This window comes from Thunnus maccoyii, chromosome 5, assembly GCF_910596095.1.
Source record: "Thunnus maccoyii chromosome 5, fThuMac1.1, whole genome shotgun sequence".
Classification (NCBI taxonomy): Eukaryota; Metazoa; Chordata; class Actinopteri; order Scombriformes; family Scombridae; genus Thunnus; species Thunnus maccoyii.
In genome coordinates, this window is record NC_056537.1 from 11,695,798 (window position 1) to 11,720,839 (window position 25,042).

The window sequence follows — 25,042 nt, forward strand, 5'->3', positions numbered from 1 at the left end:
AGATTCCAAATTTGTTGTAGGCTCGCGGCGGATGATGGAAGATGAATGAAGCGACTAGCTAGCTTTCAGCTGGCGTTATCATCACAGCATATTAACTGGTATTAATATGCAGGAAAAAGAAAGCACGGAATAATTAAGACACCTTCGGAACTGTTTAGAGAGTCCGCCTAGTGGGTTCTGTTTGCTCGGCACTTAAACTAAACAGGAATTGATCCGGGAGTAGCTTGTTAACAACAAACGTTAGCATGCATTGGAGGTGGTTGCTGGATTGAAACTGTCAGCTGAGTGAGTTGATAACACACCACATCGTGAGGCTAAATAATAATATCAATAAGCATATTTTCAGCTCGGGACATAATTGGGTTTGCTAATTGGATATGCAGTTATGATAACGTTATAGTAAACGTTAGCGAATTTAGCTAAATGCCGAACGTTGCCTTAGCTAGTAATCAGCTGGCTCTGTTGCAAGATGTATATATTGGCTTACGTTAGTTAATTTTTAGTGTACAATAACTAACGATGCGCACCAAAAGGTTACCTCTGTTTTAGAAATGTTGGTTGCTCTGTAAGTTCGTCTTGTTTCTGTAATGTTTATTGTCTCATGTGTATCTGAACGTTTACCAATACACTAGCCGTGCACTGTGCATCCCAGATTCTAAAATTGGTTGTTTATGTAAGTGACAGAGAAAAACATAATGCTTCAACCCATTTTGTTTCCCTCATACAGGCTGAGGCAACAGTGCCACCATGTATTCAAACCCCAACAATACCATAAAGCCCAGCTGTGATAGCAGCAGCATCACTGAGCTGCTGGGTGCCTTGTGTGACTGCAGTCTATCTGGGGTGTCATGGAAGCGCCGTGCCCTGGGAGGAGTCTCCAGAGAGGGTTTCCGCAAAGCCCTAAAGAAGCGTGCCTATGGTGCTCTGCTGTCCAAGCTATTTCAAGATGGCACCAAAGCATCTGTCTCAGGACCAAGTGCCATGGCTAATACGCCACCCAGAAACAAAGTCCTGATGATATGCTTTGACTTGCGGGTGGCAGGGTGCCGAGAGGAAGCAGAGAAGCTGGAGGAGCAGCTGGAGAGGCTGCCGGAGGGAGGATCTTCTGGCCTGAAGGAAGTAGACTCAGTCCTGGAGCTCCTGGTGCACCTAGCTGGCTCTTCACCTCCACCCCCGACCTCTTTCAGCAGGGACTACATGAGACGAGAGAGGCCTGTGCTGCGAAGGCCTCAACCCTGGAGCTACCAGAGTGAGGAGCTGCAGAGGCTAGAGGCGCGGGCATGGGGACTAGTGTGCGGGGAGGAATGGGGGACTTTGGAGAGTTTGTGTGGGACTCAGAGGTTGATGGATGCCCCACCAGGCACAGGGCTGCTCACTCTGAGGACTAAAATGGATGCAGAAGAAAGATTTGAGAAGGAGACCAGGATGACACTGTTTGGAGCACTGCAGCACACGCGTACCTCAGACATAGACATAAGACTGGACCTGCCTCCTGTTCCCAGTAATATCGATGTAACTGGGCTGGCTATCAGGGTATGTGACTATGGCTTAGTCTAGTGTCAAGCATGTTGTTTAGTTTGACTTGTTTTGTCATCATATTGGTTGTCTTTGTGCAGGTGCCTCCCTGTTTAGACCAGTCTGAGGATGAAGGCTTCCAGTCGTCTTCCAATCTGACCCCAGACTCTCAGTCAGAGCCCAGTCCCAGTCCAGAACTTGATTTATGGGAGGCCCTCCGTACATTTGAGCCTGGGAGACGGTGCTGCTGGGAATCTGTTGGCTGGTGAGTCACGTCAGTTGTTCTGTAGAAAGTTTGAAGCATGAGATTAATTTATTAGTCACCTAAAAACTTACTTAACCTAAAGAAACAACTCAAGGCTACCTCACTTAGAAATGACATATAATTGGACATTCTTGTTTTAAAACCTGTTCACAGTGTAACAGTATATCGGAGGAGCCTGCTTATAGTTATTTATGTTTTAAGGTTTATACCATATCTGTGTAGCTCAGCACCTAATTCCACTCTATTTCTCTCACTAGCCCACCAGGGAAAAGAGAGTCTCTCTATCTAACAGAAGGAGGCAGGGAGGCATTTGACAAGCTTTATCGACTATGGGAGGGGGAGATTAGGGTGGTCAGCACTAGTACACCCTCTCCTCTCCTCCCACTGCCCCTAGACTCTCAGACACAACTTGTATCTGACCTCCTCAACATGCTGATCGGAGTGGCATCCACGACCTTCCCTCTGAACCAGGTGCATTTCATCTTCATTTATTAGGTCTCTAAAATGTAATGATATGCAATTGATTTGTTTTTTAGGGGTCTGTCAGACAAAAGTGATAAAAACACTGTGAGAGCATTCAATTATTAAAAAAACACACAGAGAGAAGAATCAATGGATAATTTGTCCAAGTGTGATATAAACAACCCAGTAACAACTGCGAAAGGAAAATTAGAGAAAAAAGTGACAGTGTTGAGCCAACACTCAAGTCAGTCACTTGACATTATACATTAAAACATTAGAAAATAAATTAAATGATTCCTAATGCTGTACAACAAATCAAAGAACAGATCTTCTGTTGGTTTATTGGTTCCCGTTAAGTTTTTATATCTGCAGCAGATTAGTTATTTTTTACAATGTAAAGTGAATCCTAACTCTCTTGTTTACTCTCTTAGCCCCTTGTGTTCTCTATCTAACCGACTTTTATCATGATATGTAGGCTGATACAGGAGATAGACACTACCTTGAACATCTGTACAATATAATATGAACTAATGCATTTCTAGTTTGGCATCAGATACAACTTCTATGAAGCTTATCATGTTAGATGTTTTGTTGAGACTCTCGAAGGTAATTTTTGAGGATATGGTTTGCGGTAGATTTCCACTGAATTGCAGAAATATTGTTTAGGTTATTGTTGTTCCTCCCCCCAGAAGGTTGCTGTCCACCACCACTGTATCTCATAAAACAGCCATGGGAAGAACAACATAACAAACACCTGACTATGTAATGCAATCTAATATAATAACACCACAAACCATACTTTCAGAAGTCACCATGGAGGTGACTCTCTGACAGTCTCAACAAAATTCAATATTATAAGCTTTACAAAGACAGTCTTTGCTGCAGGGCTGTTTTATTGGAATTGGATATTATTAGTCTCTACAGTTATTTGTTATGTTTTGTCCACCATGTGTAAATATGTAATCTCCTTCCCAGAGTGTTCAGTTTGATGTCAGACCCGGCGTCTGCGTGTCAGGAGCTTCTGCCGAGAGTGTGTCTCGTCTCCTGGGGGAGCTGGCCCAATATGGCACCTACTACTTGAGGCTTAGTCGCTTTTCTCTGCAGAATGCAGACAAGAAGGGCCTAGTCTTTCAGGTACATCTGTATAATCATCATTAATTCCGTTTAGCCTGCACATTTTGCCTCTCTCTTTGCCACTTGTATTCTGAATAGGACAGTTATTGTTGTTACCAGTGTTGTGGCCCTCATTTCCTCAAGGGGCAATTTGAAGCAAATGAGTTTGCAAAGACAAAAACACAACTAATTAATTCACACACATAACAATCTAAAGTATAAATATGATAATGTAAGAAAAGAGTTGAAATACGCAAGGGTTACGGGCAGTGCACGACAATATCAGAACAATATCCAACACCAAGACAGAACATTATTTGGGCATTTAGCAAACTATAAACAAGGTAAACTGACCATTTCAGTGACTTTGTATCAACATGCATAATAAGATAAAATAAACAAATAGTTTCTCTCTTTAAGGCTTTTACAGGTGGTCTGAGGAAGTATCTGCATTACTACAGAGCTTGTGTTCTCAGCACACCGCACACCCTCAGCCTGCTGACTATCTGCTTCCTCTTCCGCAAAGTGGGCCGGCAGCTCAGGTGAGGTCAAGCACATTTTTCTGGGTGTTGGCCAACGGTCTAGTGTTAATTTCACTCTTTTAACCCTCAGCCTTACCCAGTCAACAGCAAAGTTGTGTTTTGACAGAGAGGACCTTGATGCAAATATCATCAGATCAAAAAAATCCTTGCTTTCTTTTAATCTAAGGTACCTGTCAGAACTGTGCTGTGTAGATGGGCCTGTGGGTGCAGGCCAGGCTACCTTCCCTGTGGTGAGTGCTCTTTTATCTGCAAACTACAATATGTCATCAATCATGGCTGTGTTTAACCTATCAGATGGGACGTCAGCTCAGTGTCATGTGGCTTTCCTCAGGGTGTTAAACTGCTGTCCTACCTGTACAACGAAGCACAGAATAACTGCAGCAACGAGAACTATCCCGTCCTGCTGTCGCTGCTGAAGAGCAGCTGTGAACCTTATACACGGTCAGTTACTGCGCTCTTCATACAGATGTGTGTCTTCAAAACATGATGATATAACCCAAGGACATGACTGTAATACTTGCTATATTGATTTTTTTTCTCCAGGGACTGTCAGGATTGTGTCTGAATATTTTTACTGTTCTTCATTTAGATTCGTGTCTGACTGGGTGTATAGTGGTGTGTTTCGAGATGTTTATGGAGAATTTATGATACAAGTAAATGAAGACTACCTCAGCTTCAGAGGTGAGACCACACACACACACACACACACACACACACACACACACACACACACACACACACACACACACACATCATGCCATCACATGAACACTTTGGTTTCAGTCAGCAGGTTCTGAAAATGAAAACTCCTGCCAGACAGATTGTCTAGCAGAAAAAAACAGATTTCATTACAGCCTTTATTGCCTAGTTGGATTTGTCCTTGTGTCTATAAAGGATGTCATGAAGTTATTGGATGATAATCAGCGGGAAACAGAATCAGCTACTGTACCACAGCTGTGGGGACCAGAGCCATCTCCGCTCAGCGAGCCACGGGGACAAACACAAATGAATCATCTTTCTTTATACTTGCAGTTGGTACACTGTGCTAGCTAAAACAAAACGTTTTTTTTCGAATGTATCAGTTTTTTTTTCTTACAAATTCTCTTCTTGTAATTGCCCATGACAAATCTGGACTAGCTGAATAAATTAGTTTAAGTCCAATTAAGGACTTGGCTCCTAAAGGAGAGCAGAAGAGTGGAGACGAGGCTTGCATGGCAGATTAATACACAGGACTCCACGGGAACTGGAAGATTCACTTTGTGTATGTTGATTGCATTGCTTTGCTCATACTGCTCTTCAATGCCATGTCCTATTTCATCTCTATAATAGCTTTTCATTGTCAAGACAAGATTTTATTAATTCTAAAGTTTGATAGAAATCTAGTCAGAAAACATAAAAATGAAGAAAAAATAATAATATAGCTGGTTGATTCAGCTGACAGGTGCATGACATGGACAATAGTATAATAGTGTAATTTTTATGAGTAAAATGTATTACATTTTATATCTCATATTTTGATTGTTGTTTAGAAAAGAAGATGTGCATGAATTAGGAAATTGTTTATTAACTGATTTCATCTTGATGACATCTTCTTCTCCAGACTAGTATACACTATAGCCGTTTCATTTTGACAGCACTCCATAAATATGATTTTATATGAATCATTATAGCCTGTCCAAATATTGTATGTCATGCAACACCCCATTCAAGGTCAGACCATCACCTCGGCTTTGTCTGGCTGAGAGGTTCATTTGCTCATCGGCTACACCTCATCAACTCCTGCACTGAACCTATGCACTTCTCGCTCCTGCTTTTTGGAGGACACACAAATGTCATTGTTCTCCTCGAAGTCCGTCGGCCAGGGAAGCAATCAGTGGCTCTGCTTTCTTGGCAAGCCACAGGCTTTCTGTAAAGAGCTCTGGAAGCTCAGTGCATTCATGTTCTCTTTTGCTTTTTGCTTAGGATCACTGAGCTAAGCGCTAACAATTTCCAAGTGTTAATTCAAGCAGCCAGAGTTTTGCTATGCCCCGTAAGTCATACTAATAAGGAAAAGTTTGACGCTCGTTGCAGGCTGAGTATTACTCTGCCACTATTACTTTCTGCACTGCAGTCATGAGAGTGTTGTTCTGTTATCAGAGGCATAATGGACCAGTAAAATTACTTGGTCTAAATTGTATGACAGCATGTAATGGGACTCTTTTAATCTTTACAGACAAACACTTCTGGGTTCAAGGCTACACTCTGATCTCAAAAGATGTGGAGGATTGTGTACCCATCTTCCTGAGACATATCGCCAATGATGTGTACGTCTGCGGAAAGACCATCAACCTCCTCAAAATCTGCTGCCCGCAGGTTTGTTTTACACATTTAACACATCCATAAATGCAGATGGGGGGATTTAATGCAGCTGAATGTTGAATAAAAATATTGCTAGATATAACCTAAATTGTATTCTTAATTTATTCAGTACAAAGACAGTTTTGACTGTTGTTTGCAGTGAATACATTTAAGCATATAAAATGTTAATCCTTAAGATTACCCCGCCATATTAGATCTGTTTTCCCTGCTGTTGAGAGCCATTCAGTATATTCACTTTAGAGATTCACAGATCAGCTCTGACATCCGCAAAATCCACAATTATCCACCTGCCAACTACTTAACGGAAATGATTCTCTCCATTTGGAAATCCATACTGCCTGTAAGGGATGGGACAAATAATCAATATTCAGGCAGATGGGGACACGGTCTCTTGCAAAACTTTATCAATACACTAGCATCAGTATTGTGATACATTGTGACTTTTCTATTGTTTATTGCAAACATTTGAACTCTGAGCTTTTCTGCTTTCTGTCACTTCAGTCTTTTTCCAGTTTGACTCTAAATATATTTATCAAGATGTATTATAGATGAATGTCTTGCAGTGCGTTTGCATATCTCAGAATTGCCTGTTTCATGATGGTGTTGGTATTGTGTGCAAAAATATATATTGTCATAGTATTCTCATGAGTTACCCTGTGAGCTATCTTTGATCATGAACGGACCCCTACCAGCACGATGACAGTAAACTCTGCATGCCAGATGAATGCTAAGCTTCAGTGAAGTGTTGACGTTTTGAAGTACTTGTAATTTTCTCACTTCTCTGTAACTCGCACGCCGATTCACCGGCACATAATATTTTTCATGACTCGACCTTCCTGACCTAAACTGCAGGGCTCATGCACCTAACTAATTGGCATTCTGTAACTACAATGTTTCTCTCTGTTCTAATTTCCATTTGTGTTGGTCTGTTAAACTGCAAGGTGTCTATGAACACATGGGAAATTATGGATTGAAAAATGCAAAAGTGACGAGATGGTTGCTAATATGCAAACTGCTCTCACATCAGTTTGATATAACTAGTGACAACCAAGAAAAATTAAATGTGAAACAGTGCATTGCTGGTTTACTATACTGGTTTATGTTTTGATGTAGCTGTACAAATGAGTTATACTTATTAAGTGTATGGTCCCAAACTGGAGTTTTTAAAGCCGATACATCACTTTATAAACAAAACACTCAAGGTGCTCTACAACAAACCCAATTATTATCACCACTGTCATAATTCAGAAGTACAGTTTATTTAGTATGAAAAGTTTTATCCAGTATATGGACTTGTCTTATATTTAAAGAATATGCGTGGTATCAGCCTTTAAGCCGCTTTGTTAAACTTACGGGCAGCACCTCCATGGTCCCATATACTGTAGATGCAGCAAATTCATTTTCTTCTGTGAGAGCAACAAATCTCTTGAATACTCTACCTATGGAAATAAGGAACTGTGCTGCATACAGGATTTTACATCAAACTTAAATTATGGTTAAAATCTACTCAGATAAGTACTCATGAATTATTATTTTATAATTGATGAACTCTACATTTTTTTCTAGTGTTTTATAACTTTGTTTAAGATTGTTAGGACAAAGACTCGTGATGCATTTTCTCCAGTTTTTTTTTCCCCCTCTCATTTTGATTGTGATTCTGCTGTGTATGAAGTGTTTTATCCATTTGTCAATTTTAAGTTGAGTCGGGACTACGGGTGCAAATTAGTTGTTGAGCTAACCCCAGCACATTTACTGTGATGCTATTAAAATGTCAATGTTGATTAATGTGCACTGTCCCCTATAAATAAACAAGTAAATAAAATAAATAATACATTTCTGGCAGACTAGACACTGCAAGCCACATCGCTCTCCTCCATGGGTGACTGTGCATATTTTTGTTATGAAAGGAACTTTGGGGTCTGTGTTTAAAACACTTGATGTCACCCAAAAGAGACAGTTATTAGGATTAGTAGGATTATGGAATTAAATTGCATTGTATGTGTTATTTAAAAGTCTTAAGTTTAACTGTGCGGAAACCCTGCTCTGGTAATAATTTATAATAAACTATGTCCACAGCACTACATCTGCTGGTCGGAGCTGCCGATGCCTCGCATCGCCGTTACCTTCTCCCTGCAGGAGGTGGAGGAGATTGAGAGGGACTGTGCAGTGTACCGCGGACGCATGGAGAGGATCGCTAAGCACAGCGCCATCAGCAGGGAGGAGCAAGTACGGAGACACATACACGCTAATATTGTTCCCAGCAATAGCATCTTACATATCTGTGATGTGTCTTTCTTTTTTTTTTTTCCCTGAATTTATTTCTGACGAGCAATGGTCAAATTAACATGAAGATATAAGAATGTGTTTCATATGCAGCAAATGTAAGTAGACGTGGCAGTCAAGACGGTGTATTACCTTTTAATAAAGACACTTCTGTTTCTGCTAGTTGACCTTAATGGATTTTTAGAAATCAAGGGACTTTAGGGAGACCTGAAACTTACTGAGTCATTACACATGTATTGTCCCTTAAGATAAAGAGAGAGGTTTCTTTCTTTTTTTTTTTTTTTTTTTTTTACATAACATGATCAATGATTGTGACACTGCCCTCAAGTACTGAGAATTTCAGCAGCAAGTCATTAAAATGATGTAGGTGAAGTCTGAAGCTCGCACGCTGCATGATTCAGTGTAACACCCTGGTTTGTATGGCCCGTATCGTGTGTGCTTGCTGGCTGTAGTGACTGCACAGGTGGGGGGAGGAGAGGTGAGTTACAGGGCAGACGGATAGATCTTTGTTAATGATGATTTCTTGTCTGTCTATTGTTAGGCCCTGCGAACAGAGCAGGCACGCCAGGAGCTGATCAATCAGGTCAGAGAGTCAGCAGCCAAAACCCTGGAGAGCATCCGCGGTTAGTGTTGCACTCAAACACACACACACACACACTTAGACACTGCAAGTATAATTTTATGTGCTTGATGTACATGCACATCCCCCCATCCCACTGAGTATACCTTTAACAAATGGCTCAGCTCTGAGTATAAGCCACACTCGCTTGTTGACTCTTGACTGCGAGCGTTTCCTTCAGCTGCATTCATTCCTCTCAGGAGAGCAGCAGAAATGCAGGGGCAATCGCAGTGAGGAATGCTTTGAATGACTTCCAGTACTACGGGCTCTGAAATCTAATCATCCCCAGCGCAGTTTAGCAAACTCCTCATATAATTTATTACTTCAAAACACGTGTGACAAAGTTTGGGGTTGGGAATGGGGGGGTGGGAGATGCGTCTGGCCTGATGCTCTATCTGCACCTCGGCGTTTTCATTTTCAAGTGCGTTTGTGTGAGGCAGATGGTGATGGTGTTTTGTGTGTGCGCCTGTGTGAAAGAGACAGAGCTGTTATGCACTTTTCGGTGTAGGGGGGTAAGCAGCCCACTGTTATCTCTCTCGCCTCCTGTAGGGCGCCAGGTGTCACAACGTCTGGCTGAGGAGGCCAAGAAGAGGGAGCGTTTTGAGGAGCTGAAACAGCACCTGGAGCAGGAGCAAGAGGTAGTAATGTGTGTGTGTGTGTGTGTTTGTGTGTGAGAGAGAGATAAAAAAGTTGTGTGTGAATAAGACTAACAGATTTAAAACCGTGTACTTGAGTGAGAAAGTAAGATAGTGAGCATGTGACTATAAGAGAGTACAAAAAGTGTGTTAGAGGAAGAGAGAATAAACAATATTTCTCCTATTTTGATGGTAATCATTTTAGAGAGAAGATAATGTAAACAAATTTGAATTCATACACTTCACTCATAGCCTGTATGACCAATTTTTGAAGCTCTATACAATAATATAATATATGTGCGTGTGCGTGTGTGTGTGTGGCACCAGTGGCGAAGTGCAGCCAAGAAGAAGCAGGAGGAGGATGACTTCAGCTTTGCCAGAGAGCTGAGGGACAGAGAGAAGAGACTACAAGCCCTGGAGGAGCAACTGGAGCAGAGAGCCAGGTCTGACTGCTTTTATAGACACTATTAGAGATGTTAATGTTTTATTGATGATTGATGAATCATTGTGCAAATAAATTTTATCTTGAGTTTATTAACTGACTATGGGACATCAGATCCATCTGTCTGTGTGTTTTCAGCAGCTGGACTTGTGCCAAATTTCCAAACAGTGGGGATAAATGTGAAATGCAGCAGCGTGAACAAATGTAATACAAGCATGGTATGAGTGGTTTTCCATATGACGGACAAAAGTCGTTTCTTAGTTTGATGATGCATTGAGGTCAGAGTTCAGCAAAGCTGAAGTAAGCGCCCACTGTGGCTTCTCTTATTGTTCCTCCCTTGCAGTATCATCCATTGCAAAGATTTAGACATCTAATTATTTGCAATATGCTGTCATTCGTGACAGTAAGGCTTTCATTGAGAAAAACATGGATTTCATATTCTACAGGCTTTGACTGATTAATCAGTTATAGATGATAAACATTAATGGAGACTGGTTAAGGAATTTGCTCAAAAGCTTGAAAGCACATATACACACAGAGGCATATGGCAGGCCAATATGCTTATCAGTCCTTCATAAGCATATGCACTTGAAAGCGCAAGTAGGGAGAACATTGATTGCCGGATGATTTGCGCTCACATTTAATTATAAATTACTCAGTATTCAAATAAGACATACTATTTCTAGTATGTCGCAGAATATCAGACGTGACTGCAAAAATGATATAAGTCAATTTGTGTTTAGGAAGATAATAAGCTTCATGTTGGAAAATTTTGCTGTCCTTATCTAAGTCTAGTACTAATATGAAGCCAATTAGAGCTAAGCTACCCGATGGCTGAATGGACTGTTGGACAAAAGGACAATCTCATCATTGAGAGATGCAGGGAAGTAGCCAGCCAATGGGAAAAGTAGCAACCAAGGGGGGCCTGGGTGCATGCCCACACTGATCTTAATTATTGTATATTTTAATGAGTTTGTCTACCCGATTGTAAACATGTAGTGAATTACTGTAAAGGAGAATCAGGCTTCTCGTGCATTTTAACCCACACAGTCTGTATGTAGCTGTTAATATTTAAAACCAAGCCTTTTCCTGACTGATCAGAACTCTTGTAATTAAGAATCATTGGACCTTATTTATTATTCTTTATTTATGTATTGATACCTCCACTGTAAGGTTTATCAAGACACGCCACAATGTTTGGTTAGTGTATCGTTTTACTAGAAACATAAATGCAGTCTTGTTCAACAAAAATAAAGAAGATTATTTTAAGGGGGGGATGTGTTTTTAATCCCATGACTTATCGAGCCTAAGTATTGGTTTTAAAATAAATTATTAATAAAATAAACCCATGCCAGAAATAACGAACTTGTGAATCACTTCAGTGTTTCCCCTATAATTGTACTGGTGTGATGGCGGGCCGCCAGGCTAAAGACAACCCCCGCCAGGCCAAAAAAATATTTTTTTTTAGTGCCAAAAATAATGGCAAATATCCATTAATTTGGGAATCAATAGAATTTGGGAGCCTCCATGCAGTGCTGTTCGAAACATGAGTCAACCTCTGTGTCATTGTCTGGGAAACTGTTGGTAGCGTAGCTGCGTTAAGGAACAACTTAGTGCATAGCTAGTGGTTGAGAGAGAGAGAGAGAGAGAGTGAGGGTGCAACTAAGCTGCCTACCATCGGAGAGCAGGCTGAGCAGGCAGAGAGCGAGAGAGTTTCTGCTGAAAACAAGCACTGAAACCCGGGGAGACATGAGAGCAGCCGCTTGCTAACAGCTACGTGTGTTTACAGCAGAGAGCGGGAGGGAGGACAGACGTCTCACTCCGCCACTCTGTGCTGAGACTCTGCTGCTGCTGCAGCAAGGCACAGAGCAGACACTTCCAGTTTATAATTGTAGCGTCCATTGTTACAAATTATTATTATTATTATTTTTTTTTTGATTAACGTGTGGGCAGTGGGCAAGTCATGTAATCGGTGTATGCCTGAACACTGTGTATCACCGGTAACACCTTTAGACACAGCAATACGTTTTGCTCAGAACCCCCCTTGGACACAACCTCTGAGCTGAGCGCATGCACACATTCGTATAGAGAATGTGGGGGCGGGACTGATACAGACAGATAGGCACGTTTCTCTATCATCATGCTTGCATTGTTTTAAAGTGGAAACTAGTGGTCATAATTGTACACTAGTGAATCGCAACCACTTATGCAAAACTATTTCATTAGAATCAAACATTAATATAATAAAGTAGCTGGCTGGACTTAAATGAGTAGTCGGCTGTTTGGACGGCAGCCAGCACTTATGGAAGACACAAGAGATGGCACATTTAATCCTCAACAGCTGTGTGTTCAATCTGTAGATGCATGACATTTAACTCTTTGTTACTTGAGCATTAACCGTAAGTTTCTCCGGATAAAACCCACGGCTAAATGACTTACTTGTGTGTTACTACACTGAAATTGTAGGAAGGAGCTGATTGCTCAGTACAGCCATCTGTCAGAGGAAGCAGCTCGCAGAGAGAGACGGGCCATGTGGAGAGTGCAGCGAATGAGACTGGATGATGCACGTGCTCAGTTCTTCAAACATGACAAGCAGCAGATGCAGGTTTGTAATAAATGAGAGGAAAAATACACACAGAGGACAAGGTAAAGATGAATGGATAGATTTTATTATTTTGGTTTGTTGAAAGTTTTTTATTTAACCAAAGCTGTTGTGACCTCTTACCAGGCAATGTTAGAGAAATATCCCTTTGGCCAGGAGAGACCTCCCATGGAAGTATTGCCAGCAAAAAAACAGCCTTTACCACAATCAACACCGGTATTACAACACACTGGTTCTTGAACATAAGTCCCCTATTTTTCCCATTATTATGCTCTTCTAAAGTGTGTGCGATACACATCCTAAAACTAGTAACTTCTCTTTACAGGAAACTCTCACTCAAGGGTCATCTGAACAGCAGCCAGAGGAGATTCAAGAACCTGAAGCTGCATTGCCACCACGTGACCCGTCTTCCCCTACCCTCACCCCTCTTGCTGTAGACCCTGCCTTAATTTCTGAAGACATTGACATCAATGACTTCCTGGCCAAGTCACCGAATCCCGACAGTCAGCAGGTGGACGCAGCCCTACAGGAGATTGGCTCTGACCTACCTGAAGCCTGTCCTACAGCACAGCTGGTAGACTATGACTTCAGTGCCCCCTTTAGTCCACTTGAGGGTATCACTGGCCAAGCCCCAGTTCAACCCAGACCTCGCTGGGGACCTGCAGTTCAGCCTGACTTGATCCAAAACCATCCATCTTTTTCTCACATCCCCATTGGAGAGAATATGTCACAAATCCAGAGTAGTGTACCCAAAGCCAGCCCCTTTGGTCAAGCCTCCAAATCCAGCTTTCCCCTTGGTCAGTACACCCCAGAGGAACCCCAAAATACATCGAAAGCCAGTGTTTATGGTCATCCCTCTCAAGCCTCAGTGCAACTAGTAGATGGGAGTGGCTCGATGACAGACGACAAGCAAGAAAAAGTTGCACCTGTGCCGGAACAGGAGACTGAAATAGGGATTTTGGAAAGTAAAGTAGAAGTAAATAAAGATGAGAATAAAACTGCTGAGCCTACAAAAGAACATGATGTGGTTGATACTGCTTCTTCCACCACACCAGAGCAAGGTGGCAAGGATAATGGTGATCACAAAGTAGTGGCAGGTCTTTCTGACAATGGTGGGATTGAAACAGTAATGTCAAACACTCAAGACCACAGCTTAGATGCTCAAGATCAAGTTCTCGGTCCTCTCCCTTTGCCAGACATCCATAGTCATGTCTCCAATGCACACCTAAAGGTTGGGGAGATGGTTTCAGATGTTGTTGCCCCTCAACCTTCATCCAGCGTCCATGGACATTCCTCTGACGCTCACATTAATGTTGGACAGTATGTATCAGAGGTAGCTGCCCCACTGCCAACCCCTAACATCCATGGTCACACGTCAGATTCACACATCAAGATTGGAGAACACGTTTCAGAAGTTGATGCCCCTCTACCTTCCACCAATGTTCACGGTCACTCGTCTGATGCTCACATTAAAGTTGGAGAAAACGTTTCAGACTTTGTTGCTCCTCTTCCAACTCCAAACATCCACGGTCATGCTTCAGATGCCCACATTAAAGTTGGTGAGCATGTTTCAGATGTCGTTGCCCCTCTACCCTCCCCCAGCATTCATGGTCACATGTCAGATTCCCACATCAAAGTAGGGGAAAACGTTTCAGAATTTGTCGCACCACTTACTGCTCCCAGTATCCACGGTCACTCCTCTGATTCTAATATAAAGGTGGGCGAGTTTGTGTCCAACATACCTGAAGCAAGACCTCGCTGGAGCAAGCATGGACATGCCTCAGATTGCATCCTTCAATCAGGGTGTGTGGTGTCTGGAACTGAACCAGCTTTGGTCCCTTTACCTGGAAGCTCTTATGGTCACTCCTCAGACTCAAAATTAGGAGGTGGATGTGTGGTTTCAGGACCAAAACGTTCTCCTCCTCCCAGCAATGCACATGGCCATTCCTCAGACTCAAGTTTAGGCCTCGGATGTGTAGTGTCCAAAACTGATCCACTTCCATCACCGCTACCAGGCAGCGCGTACGGCCACTCCTCTGATTCGACACTAGGGGTGGGATGTGTGGTGTCAGGGATGGAGCCACAACACTCTGTGCCACGAGGCAGCGCTTACGGCCACTCATCAGATTCTTCACTTGGAGTTGGATGTGTGGTGAAGGGCAAAGGCAGAGGAGATCAGCAGAAAACAGAGGATAATGAAGAAAGTAAAGGTATTGAACAATACTAATTGACACACAAATACACATGCAGCAGTTGTGAGGCACCATGCAGTACCACTTAGTAAGCTAAAAATCATGATGTAAATGTAGTCTAAGTCAATAAACTTAAAGTGATATTTGCACGTACACTATCACTGAACTGAGTCTGCCTTTGCCTTAAAACATTTGAAGAGATTTTCTCAGATTTTGAAGGATAAATATGTTAGCTTTTTGATCTGACCCATTGGCGTTAAGAATAGTGATTTACAAATTACGATGTCACTGAAAAAGTAATTCTACATTCCTCTTCAGGTTCCAAGTCGGAGAGCTCTGGTGAACAGCTGGCTGAGGCCATGGGGTCCTGGGCAGCCAGCTTTGGTTTGTCCCCTGGAGAAAAGTCTGAGCAGGAATACCTCTTTGCTTTGTCTTGCCAGTACCAGGTGGAACACTATGAAGACTGCTACAACGTTATGGGTCAGTTGACAACATATGACAAAGATTAATGCTTTTTGGGGTTTTTTTTTGGCACATACATAGTAGGCAATGTGATTTTCAAGATATAAGCATTTTTTACGCACTAAGGGGGATTTATGTAGTAAGGTCACAACCCTGGACACAATGGTGGCTAGATGGTGTGTTAGTAGTTCTCATTGAATAAAATCCAAATTAAAGCCTTTGTACTATACATTCTTTTACATTTAAGTCAGGGCCAAAAAATAATGTGTATGTTATTCACACAGTGTCCCAAATAAAACAAGTTTAGTTTAGATTTGTCCTCGTTCAGATGGAGGTTTATAGACAACCGTTTGTTTATGTCAGCCAGACTGTTCTGCAAAGACAAGAGATAACTTCACAGGTGTGTACATTTAAAGATAAGTGGTTTCCATTAGCATAACAATAATAACAGACGGGGTTAAACAGAGCCCTGGGATTAGAAAATAGAAGGGGACCCAAAAAAAAACCTTGAGGAACTCCAAATTTAAAATCTGATTTAAAAAATGTATATATTTGAAGCTGTATTGTAAGTATTGACAAGGAGTCGTTTCACAGCACAGCCAAATCAAATTGTGTTTGCATCAAAACTTAAATAAACAAAAATATTTCAACAGAAATTGAATTAAGTGGAAAATTGTTATCTCTCAAAATTGATGCTATTGTTCCCATGTATGTCATGATTTAAGAAATGGCATAAAAAATTGTGCACAAACTGCTGCTTTTTCTTGATTTTGGCGGAGAACTTAAAACGAAGCTTAACCTCTTCTTATATTAATGAAACAGGCTGTAATAAATCTGGTTTATGGGCCTGATGTCCTGACAACAGACTTCAGTTTTACTTTTATTTTTATTTATGTACATGCTCAAGGGTGAGCGTTGTACACTATATACAGCCTGTTTGATCCCATATGTCTCTGAAATGACTTCATCAGAATGGAAATGTCTTTTGAAATACACCAAATCATCAGATCAAATTGTAAAGAAATGCAAATTCTACACCACATGGTCGAGATGATGCATATACAGAGGCTGTTAAAATGTACTTCCTCAGCAGGCTGAGAGGGTTGCATTAAAAGTAGTGATATTTCATAAAGGTATTAAGTCTGGTTAATGTTAGGGTGGTATGCATCATGGCTTGTTGAAGTAATATCCTGTCTTCCTCACTCTGCGTTTGTAGTTCAGTCATGCTACTGTTATTCATGCCGGTTTCCTGGGTCTCCATTAAATCTATCAGAAACTATTCAGCTGAGTACATCTTCCACACCACTGATCAGTCAGGAGCCCTGATTATTTAGGGAGAATTACTATAAATACAGAAGGTACACAAAATAATTTATAATACAATGCTGTTTAATTAAATCACCTTACAGTAAATACTACCTTTGTGAAGTCTCAATGTTCTATTTTTGTTTAGATTGTAATAGAGAGGTGTTGTTTCAACTCTAAGATCATTTTAAGGCCTCAGTTTATGGTTGTGATAAATCAGATTTCATTTGTATATAGTATAAAATGTTCCTCCAACTTTCATCTCCATGTATGTATAATTAATCTTAAAGTAAACCTTTCTTGCATTATCCATTCTGGCAAAAATATTACTTTGATATTCATTTAACATCAGTTTCTGTTTTATTCCACTACAACCTACCATTTTTTTCTTTGCACTATTTAAAATGGCACAGTTTTCTAATGTGTGATATTTATTCAGCGACGTGTCATCCTCCTCTCACACAGCTTCATCCCCAGAGTGTCAGCTGCTGAAGCAGGTAACTCGCGGCCCCTGGGGCCTTCCTATGGACCCCACACTCCGCACAGCCACAGACACCACTCCTGTCCAGCTCAGCGAGATGGTTTCTCTGCCAGTTCTGATAAAAAACTCTGTCACTACCCCGCTCATCACACAGTGAGTATCTGACTAAAGGAAAGCTGCGGGAGGAAATGGTTTTGTGTTGGAGAGGGATTAAAACCATCACATTTCTAAGCACATTACTTGTTTACTGTTCACAAGTATGTCATCTGCTTATTTAACCCATGAAGCCAAACTATGTTAAGAGAAAATGCAGGTGTGAGGTTTTTCACTGATCTCTTGTAATTTTTTCTGCTACTGAAATTGTGGTTGAGTTCATATTGTGCTCTAGAGGAATAATTTAAATTCTTATTACCTTCCATCTTTGTAGGACCCCTTTTTCTGTTTGAAATTCCATCAAATCTCCAGACAAGCTTGTCAGTCTTCACCTACAATGTTTTCGCACACTTTGCAGTTTAGTCTTTGTGTGTAAAGAAATGGCTTTCTCATCCCTTTCTGCACACAGAGGGGGGTGCAGTGTATGTGGCGATGGAATTCATAGCTCTAAATTTTTATTAACACATTTTTATCCCATGCTCAGACGACGCAGTGGAGTTTGCCAAAGAGTTTCAACTCTATTTTTATCTCTTCTCTGCTGGCTTCTCAGTTAAAGAAAACCTTCCCTAAATCCCACTGTTATATAAACGTGAATTGCTCAGGAATAATTTAAGGTAATGGAATGGAGGTAGTCGTCCAAAAAGTGGGAAAAAAAAAACATCAATATATTCCCCAAGCTGTCTCCAGAACTAATGTCTATCATCCCCGCAACCTGTTTCAAATTTGCAAGTCAACATCATTTTCAGTCCTGATTCTTGTGTCAAAAGTTTTCCCTCTTTCTCTTGGTCACTCTCCTCCACCTTCCATCCTCAGTGTGTCCTTGGTGAACAAGGCAGTGGTGGATTACTTCTTTGTGGAGTTAGGGGTGGAAAGACACTTTGAGGCGCTGCGCCACTTCCTGCTGATGGAGGATGGCGAGTTCGCACAGTCCCTCAGTGATCTACTGTTTGAAAAGGTGACGCTCTTTCAGAAGTGTTGTTATCATCTCTACACTATCAATTTCGGGTAATATATTGTGTTTTTCTGCAGTTCTAGCATTCCTGGAGAAGATAAGTGAGGACATCTTAGAACATGACCAGATGTCCTTGAATGCAATACTTTGTAAACAATGTCTTTTTTTTTTCTTTGTTGTTGAAGCATTTAGTGTATTTAGCGCGAGACTTTAGCCTATGCAGCCCGACTTAGAGCAAGTATGGGTAACCTTAGAAACTCACTGACTGTATGCATACACTACTAAGAACACATTGAATAAAGCTCTCAAGTGTTGGTGTGCACAAACACTCGTCCCCTGAGTACACAGAGGTACTTTTAAAATGCATGTGCCACAGGTGGAGTGCAGATATCAGGAGAAAGTCAAAGTAATTCTCACACCTTTTGTGAGGGTTCACATTTTCTTCTGCAGAATGTAATTTAGTATTCCAGAGCCTGTGTGTATTGTGGTTATATCACTCATAGATTCTCACAAAAGGGCTGCTGGTGTGAAACGTACAAGCAAAACTGAGCATTTTTAAAGCTACTATAATCAATATGTACGATTAAATGTCTAATGTGAGAGGTGTCAGACGATGTGACGAACCCACTATCACCTGACTCTGCAGCTCCTCTTAGCTCTATGAAGCGTTTCAGTGCCTTTTTAAGTTATTGACTAGTTTTATGGCCTGCGTTTTAACTGTTTACACTCACCACTCACAGCGTTTTTTCAGCCAAAACACTGAAAAAACACTGTACGCTACCTGACAAACACCAAATGGCACACAGATAAAGTTAGCAACTAGCTGGTGAACATACTTAACATACTGTATTTAGCAGCTAAAGAGCCAGATATTTCTCTCAGGAGATGGTGGAGAGTAAAACAGAGCTAAAAGGAGGAGTGAATATTGGATTTAAAAATCCAAATCAATGCTAATGTTGCTCTGTATCTGTTGGATGCGTAAATAACCAATTGCTGTATCGTTATGTTTGCCATATTAACTTCATACTTCATACAGCTTGTTGTGCTGTCTCCAAATGGCCAAAAAAAATCACTTATGCAGATTTAAGCATATCGATCACACTAAAAGTATTTTAAATCTGGTTACTCTATGTGGCTGTTTTGCAGCACATGATGCGTCACTTTCAGGTTCCTAGGCTGTTTATCATTTCAAGCCCGAGCCTCCCAGTGTAAAACAACAAGGGAAACCTTCGCTAACACCTTGGTGTTTTTCTGCAGAAACATTCATGCATGTTTGTCTCTCGAGGCCCATGAGACAAAAAGTTTTTGTTCCACCCAAACACCGCACCAGCTGATTTTACTTATTAACACACCTTCAACTGGAAAGGGAGGTAATCAGCTATCCGTAGGGTTTATTTGGAATGAAAAGCTGCCAAATTGAGCACAGTTTAAAACTAGGAGGTGTGGAGGTTCAGGAAGGCTGTGATATCTATGTATATAACCCATGTCTCATCCACACAGCTGGGCAGCGGCCAGACTCCCGGCGAGCTGCTGACCCCTCTGGTCCTGAACTCCATCCTCAGTAAGGCCCTGCAGTACAGCTTACATGGAGACACGCCCTTGGCTGGCAACTTCACCTTCGCCTTGCGCTTCCTCCCAGAGACCTTCCACCCTCACGCCCCCGATTCTCTCAACTGTCTAGAGCTACGCTACAAGGTGAGGCGGTGTGTTTTACCGGAGTGAGTAACAGCGTGTGTGCTTGTCACAGCGTGAGTGGCAGCTTGAGTGTGACAACCTGTCATGTCTTGACAAACTGCTCTGGGTGTTCAAAATGAGCTTATCACACACTTAAATGGTTGGACCTCGTAGATTGATTGGAGTTGGGTCTCGTGGATGACATGCACGGTGACTAATGCTGCACACATTGTCCTCTCTTCTTGTTCCCTCCTGTGTTCTTCATGACTCTTCTCTTTTCTGCTGAATCTCCATCTTGCACCTTTCCTCTATCTCCTCTCTCCTCTCTCCCCCTCTTTCCCTGTCTTTATCTTTCTCTCTCCATATATCTTTTCCCCCGTTCCTCTTCCGTTTCTACCCCCCCCCATCTCTCGCGACTCTGTCGTCTCTTCACAATCCTCTCACCTCCTTTATCAACGCCTCTGCACTCACACCTTTCTCCCTTCCCTTCCCCTTGCCTCATCCGTCACTCTCTCTTTACCTGTTTTTCCCAACTCGTTCCACTTTCCTTCACTCTCTTTCACACTCACTCTCACACACTTGTGTTTCTCTCTCTCTTTTTTTTTTTGCTTTGATGTTTCTGTCTCTTTCCGTGTCGTGTCATCTCCCAGGTGGACTGGCCGTTGAACATCATCATCACAGACAGCTGCATGAACAAGTACAACCGTCTGTTCTCGTTCCTGTTGCAACTCAAACACATGGTGTGGAGCCTCCGTGATGTCTGGTTCCACCTCAAGAGAACAGGTGAGAAGACTCGGACTCCACCTTACCTCACTGTTTATAAAATATTCATAGAGGGCAATGTTGCGATTCCTTTATGTTTTATTTATACAAAGCACATCTTGTGCCAGTGGGATTGTTGTAGAACAATGTGCTTCACTGGGTTAGATAGTATTGATCAGTGAAAGCATGTGTGCAGACTACATAAATGGATATCCTGATGGGAAAAAACTAATTATTAAAGGGATAGTTCGTTTTTTTTTTAAGTGGGGTTGTAAGAGGTACTTATCCATAGTCAGTGTATTACCTGCAGTAGATTTGGTGGGCTGGAGTACCAGGGTAGTATATTGCCTAAAAAGACCCACTTAAAAAAATCAATATCAGTTAAAGTGTATGCTGTATTTAGAATATTTTTAGCACTTTACCTTGGCACTACATTTTCTCAACTGTTGAACTTCTGCATTGCTACGCATGCCACGCACTGTATTACGCTGCAGATCAGCTGTTTGGGTCAGAAAGTGCTGCTGCGGCGTAATACAGCGCGTGGCATTCGTAGGAATATGGACGTTTTACAGTTGAGAAAATGTACCAAAGGAAAGGGCTGTCTGTCAGCAAGGTAAAGTGATGAAAATATTCTAGAAAAAAAAAAAGCACTATCCTTTTTTAAAGTATTAGAGGGATGTAAACGTCATTATAATATTAATATTACTGATTGATGGGAAATGTGGATGATTACTTAATACAGGAGTCAGAATGCTTTTTTTTTTTTTTACCAAAAGCAGGATTAACATGACTGCTCTCGAAGTAAAAACCAAACAGTTAACCAAGGTCTGTCTGAATAACTGTAGCTTCACTCACCTGTTATTTTCAGAAATGATTCATGTGCATTTAGTTAGACCAGTAGTAAAAAAATAAGGCCCAGAGTTATTGAATTTACTGTCCTATAATACAGAAAAGCAGCAAATCCTCTGAGTTGAGAGAAGCTTTAACCGGCAAATGTTTGCATATCGATTAATGTTCACGTTTGTTTGTCTCAGCGCTGGTGAAAGGTGCAGGTCGCTCGGTGCAGTTCCATCAGCTGCAGCTTTACCGACATGAGATGCAGCACTTTGTCAAGGTAATACAGGGATACATCGCCAACCAGATCCTGCAAGTGTCCTGGAGCGAGTTCACAGCCAAGCTGGCTACTGCCAGTGACCTGGATGCCATCCACCGCACGCATGCAGACTACCTCAACAGGGCCATCTTCAGGTGAGGGCTGGAACTGTGCATGTGAATATAAAACAGCAATACAATGCTTTCATCTAAATATTCACTTTCCTGACTGACTTTTTCGGTACTGCTGCATGAATTAAAATGCATTAAATGAGAATTTTGTGACTGGGCTCCATGAATATATTATAACCCGAATTGTGAATATACTTTTAGAATATATATACATATGAAAATCTGAAGGTAGGAGATCTGTTCTGACACATGCAAAAGACCCTGATTTGAGGTATATGCTTTACTTTTCTTGTTTTGTGTGAACTGAAACCACTGCACCTGAACAAAAATATATCCAGTTAACAGCTCCCGTTTCCTTTGGGTTCATTTAGGCTCAGGTCCAATTTTCGGGTTTATGTTTTTGTTTTCTGAAGTCCCTCTCGGGCACAGATAAAACAGTCATGGGGTAGTAAACTTTTGATAATTTTATTCAATAAATACCCAAAATTCACTGGTTTCAGCTGCTGAAATGTGAATATTTGCTTCTTTCTTAGTTGCCTTTGATAGTAAATTGAGTACATAATGAACAGTATTGATTATATGTCAGTGCGGGTCCGTCTGGCTAATTATGACTGGCATTTTCCACTGTTTTCTGACTTTTATAGATCAAATGATTAATAAATTAATCAAAATTCTAATTGTTTGAGTATACAACTCTCGATACAACTCGAAACTCTCATAAACAGATGAAACTCAATACTTACAAGTGTTGCCAAAGGTGATCCTTCAAAGTGTTTGGAGCTTATAAAATATATAGATTACCAAAATCTCATTTAAACCAACAGGATTTCAGACCGCAACACCTCAAAATGTGGAAAATTCTAAGGAGTGAAGTAGTTTCTTCAGGCTCTGCACAACCACAGCAAGCTGAAGAGGTGCACTCAGCACCCATAATTTCATATAAAATTAATTCTACCTCCTCGTAACAACCTAATTAAAATTCCAGCTGAATCTGAGGCTAACTTTTGAACCCGATGAATGATTTAATCTCATTAGGAGAAGTTGTACGTATCACACTTTTCTGTGTAGAATTCCAGCTCGTCTGAAAAGTCATTTCAGAGTTCCCTGTCATTATTCTTTAACTCTGCACTCTCCTCCTCCTCTCTCGCCTCCCCCAGGGGTTTGCTGACAGAGAAAGCAGCTCCGGTCATGAACATCATCCACAGCATCTTCAGCCTGATCTTGAAGTTTCGCGCCCAGCTGATCGCACAGCCATGGGACAGCCATCAGGGGGAGGCAGTGCACCCCAGCTTCATTGCCATGCAGCAGTCGTACAACACCTTCAAGTATTATTCTCACTTCCTTTTCAAAGGTAAGGACTCCGAATAATGTTTCACTAATGTGATGAGAATTCAGACTTCTGTAAAACAGTGAAGCAGTTCACATCCCTTGTTGTTGTGATTATTCTCAAACAGATTTTTACTGAAGAGTTTGCTTCACATCCAGATAAAAAATGACTCAGTTGTTGCTAAGTTGAACAATTATAAAGCCAAAGGATGTGTTCAATCATTAAATGAAAAACAAAGCAATAGTAATAAAAAATAAACTGTAGGGAAAAAAAGAAAAAGGCAACAAAGAGCCTAGATAATCCTTTAACTGAAGTTCCCACTCATATTTATATACTACTGTGAAATATTACAAAGGTATAAAATGTAGCTTGTTGAGTTTCAAGCTGTATTCTATCAAATTGAGAGAGATTGATTTTCTTTTTAAACGTATCAAATCTTCTCTAATTGTAAGGTATTAAGTCATCCAGCCAGATGTGGTGGTTGTGACAGATAATTTTCTTGGAAATAAATATCTGAGTTTTTTTTTTTTTTTTTTTGATGTAATGAGAGAAGAGAAAAGAAAGGATTTCTGAGCTGAACTTGAAGTAAGGTAAAGGATTTGGTTATAGATTAGAGGTTATGACTTTAGAAAAAAGTCAAATGCTAAGACTCACCAACCAGGTGGAGCTAAGTGGGTGAATTAAATCTCCTTCATTAAAGGACCCTGAGACCTCTGATAATAAGATATCAGCTCAAATCCCTGAGAATCATATAGACCCGTGACATGTGACACTCAATAACCTACTCATCTGCCAGTGAAGTATTTTCTCTCCGTGCTGTGTTTACCAACTCGGTTATTTATTTTCTACTAATATGAATTTTCTTTTATTAGTCTCAGTGTTGTCTGCTGCTTAGCCATATAATTGTGTGACCTTGTTTCTGCTCCACATGTCCTTTCCTGAACTTGTTTCTATACGTCAATATTACCTTCATTTGCTCCAGTGATGTTTTCTGTCAGTGAGGTTTAGGTGTTGGAGGAAAGAAAGAATTAACAAAGTCTCCTTTTTTCTTTTCTCAGTGGTGACCAAGCTGGTGAACAGAGGCTACCAGCCTCATTTAGAGGATTTCCTTCTTCGCATTAACTTCAACAACTACTACAAAGACTCCTGAGCTGTGAGCCGCTGTGTGTAGTGTACATGAGCTAAGTGTCACGATTTGACATATTAAGGATACTCATCCCATGAACCATAGTATGTTACCTTTATGTGTTTATCAGACATACATAATAACAAACCAGGTTCTTTCTGGTCTTCATTTCAATGTCCAAAATACATTTAAAACCCCACCTGTGCTGTATGTTAGGGCATGGATTTGACCTTGAAACCAGTTAATCAGCTTGCATCAATGTGCAGGATTTGAACTACATGTCTGTTTGCTTGATTCATGAGACTCTGCCTTTAAAATTGTACGCTGCCAAAGTTTGTGATTGAGATGAAGCTGCTGCTTCATGTAATGTCTCCCATGCTCAGGTGTGCCTCCCACTATGTAGATTTTAAGTGCTGGCCTATGGGCTGCATATAAATTAAGTCAATTATCTGTAAATATAAAAAAAGCTTTGTTTAATAAATGCTCTATTCACTGGTTGTTGATCTTAAAAGTTCTTTTTGTGATGTAAAGGAAACACAACATTTACA

General features: G+C 41.0%; 1 protein-coding gene across 2 annotated transcripts; it reads left to right on the forward strand.

The window, feature by feature from the left end:
- On the forward strand, window positions 1-24,991 carry tubgcp6 (tubulin, gamma complex associated protein 6). Of its 2 annotated transcripts, none has more exons than XM_042410940.1 (25): window positions 1-98; window positions 728-1,533; window positions 1,617-1,780; window positions 2,038-2,251; window positions 3,218-3,376; window positions 3,776-3,897; window positions 4,064-4,127; window positions 4,229-4,338; window positions 4,487-4,578; window positions 6,110-6,249; window positions 8,332-8,481; window positions 9,080-9,161; window positions 9,707-9,795; window positions 10,120-10,235; window positions 12,701-12,839; window positions 12,963-13,052; window positions 13,162-15,046; window positions 15,347-15,508; window positions 17,261-17,429; window positions 18,243-18,384; window positions 19,882-20,076; window positions 20,706-20,838; window positions 21,852-22,065; window positions 23,199-23,392; window positions 24,427-24,991. In XM_042410940.1, the coding sequence occupies exons 2-25, from the start codon at window positions 748-750 to the stop codon at window positions 24,516-24,518; spliced, it is 5,703 nt and encodes a 1,900-aa protein (XP_042266874.1). In that variant the 5' UTR covers window positions 1-98; window positions 728-747; the 3' UTR covers window positions 24,519-24,991. The 2 variants fall into 2 exon arrangements, with proteins under 2 accessions (XP_042266874.1, XP_042266873.1); XM_042410939.1 differs by having other exon boundaries at window positions 3-285.
- Window positions 24,992-25,042: the final 51 nt, after the last annotated feature.

Excerpts from the sequence above, each read along its gene's own strand:
- tubgcp6 (XM_042410940.1), top strand. The coding sequence starts at position 748 with ATGTATTCAAACCCCAACAATACCATAAAGCCCAGCTGTGATAGCAGC. Across the intron at positions 4,579-6,109 it reads AGACTACCTCAGCTTCAGAG|ACAAACACTTCTGGGTTCAA; the intron begins GTGAGACCACAC and ends TAATCTTTACAG. Across the intron at positions 23,393-24,426 it reads TTCTCACTTCCTTTTCAAAG|TGGTGACCAAGCTGGTGAAC; the intron begins GTAAGGACTCCG and ends TTCTTTTCTCAG.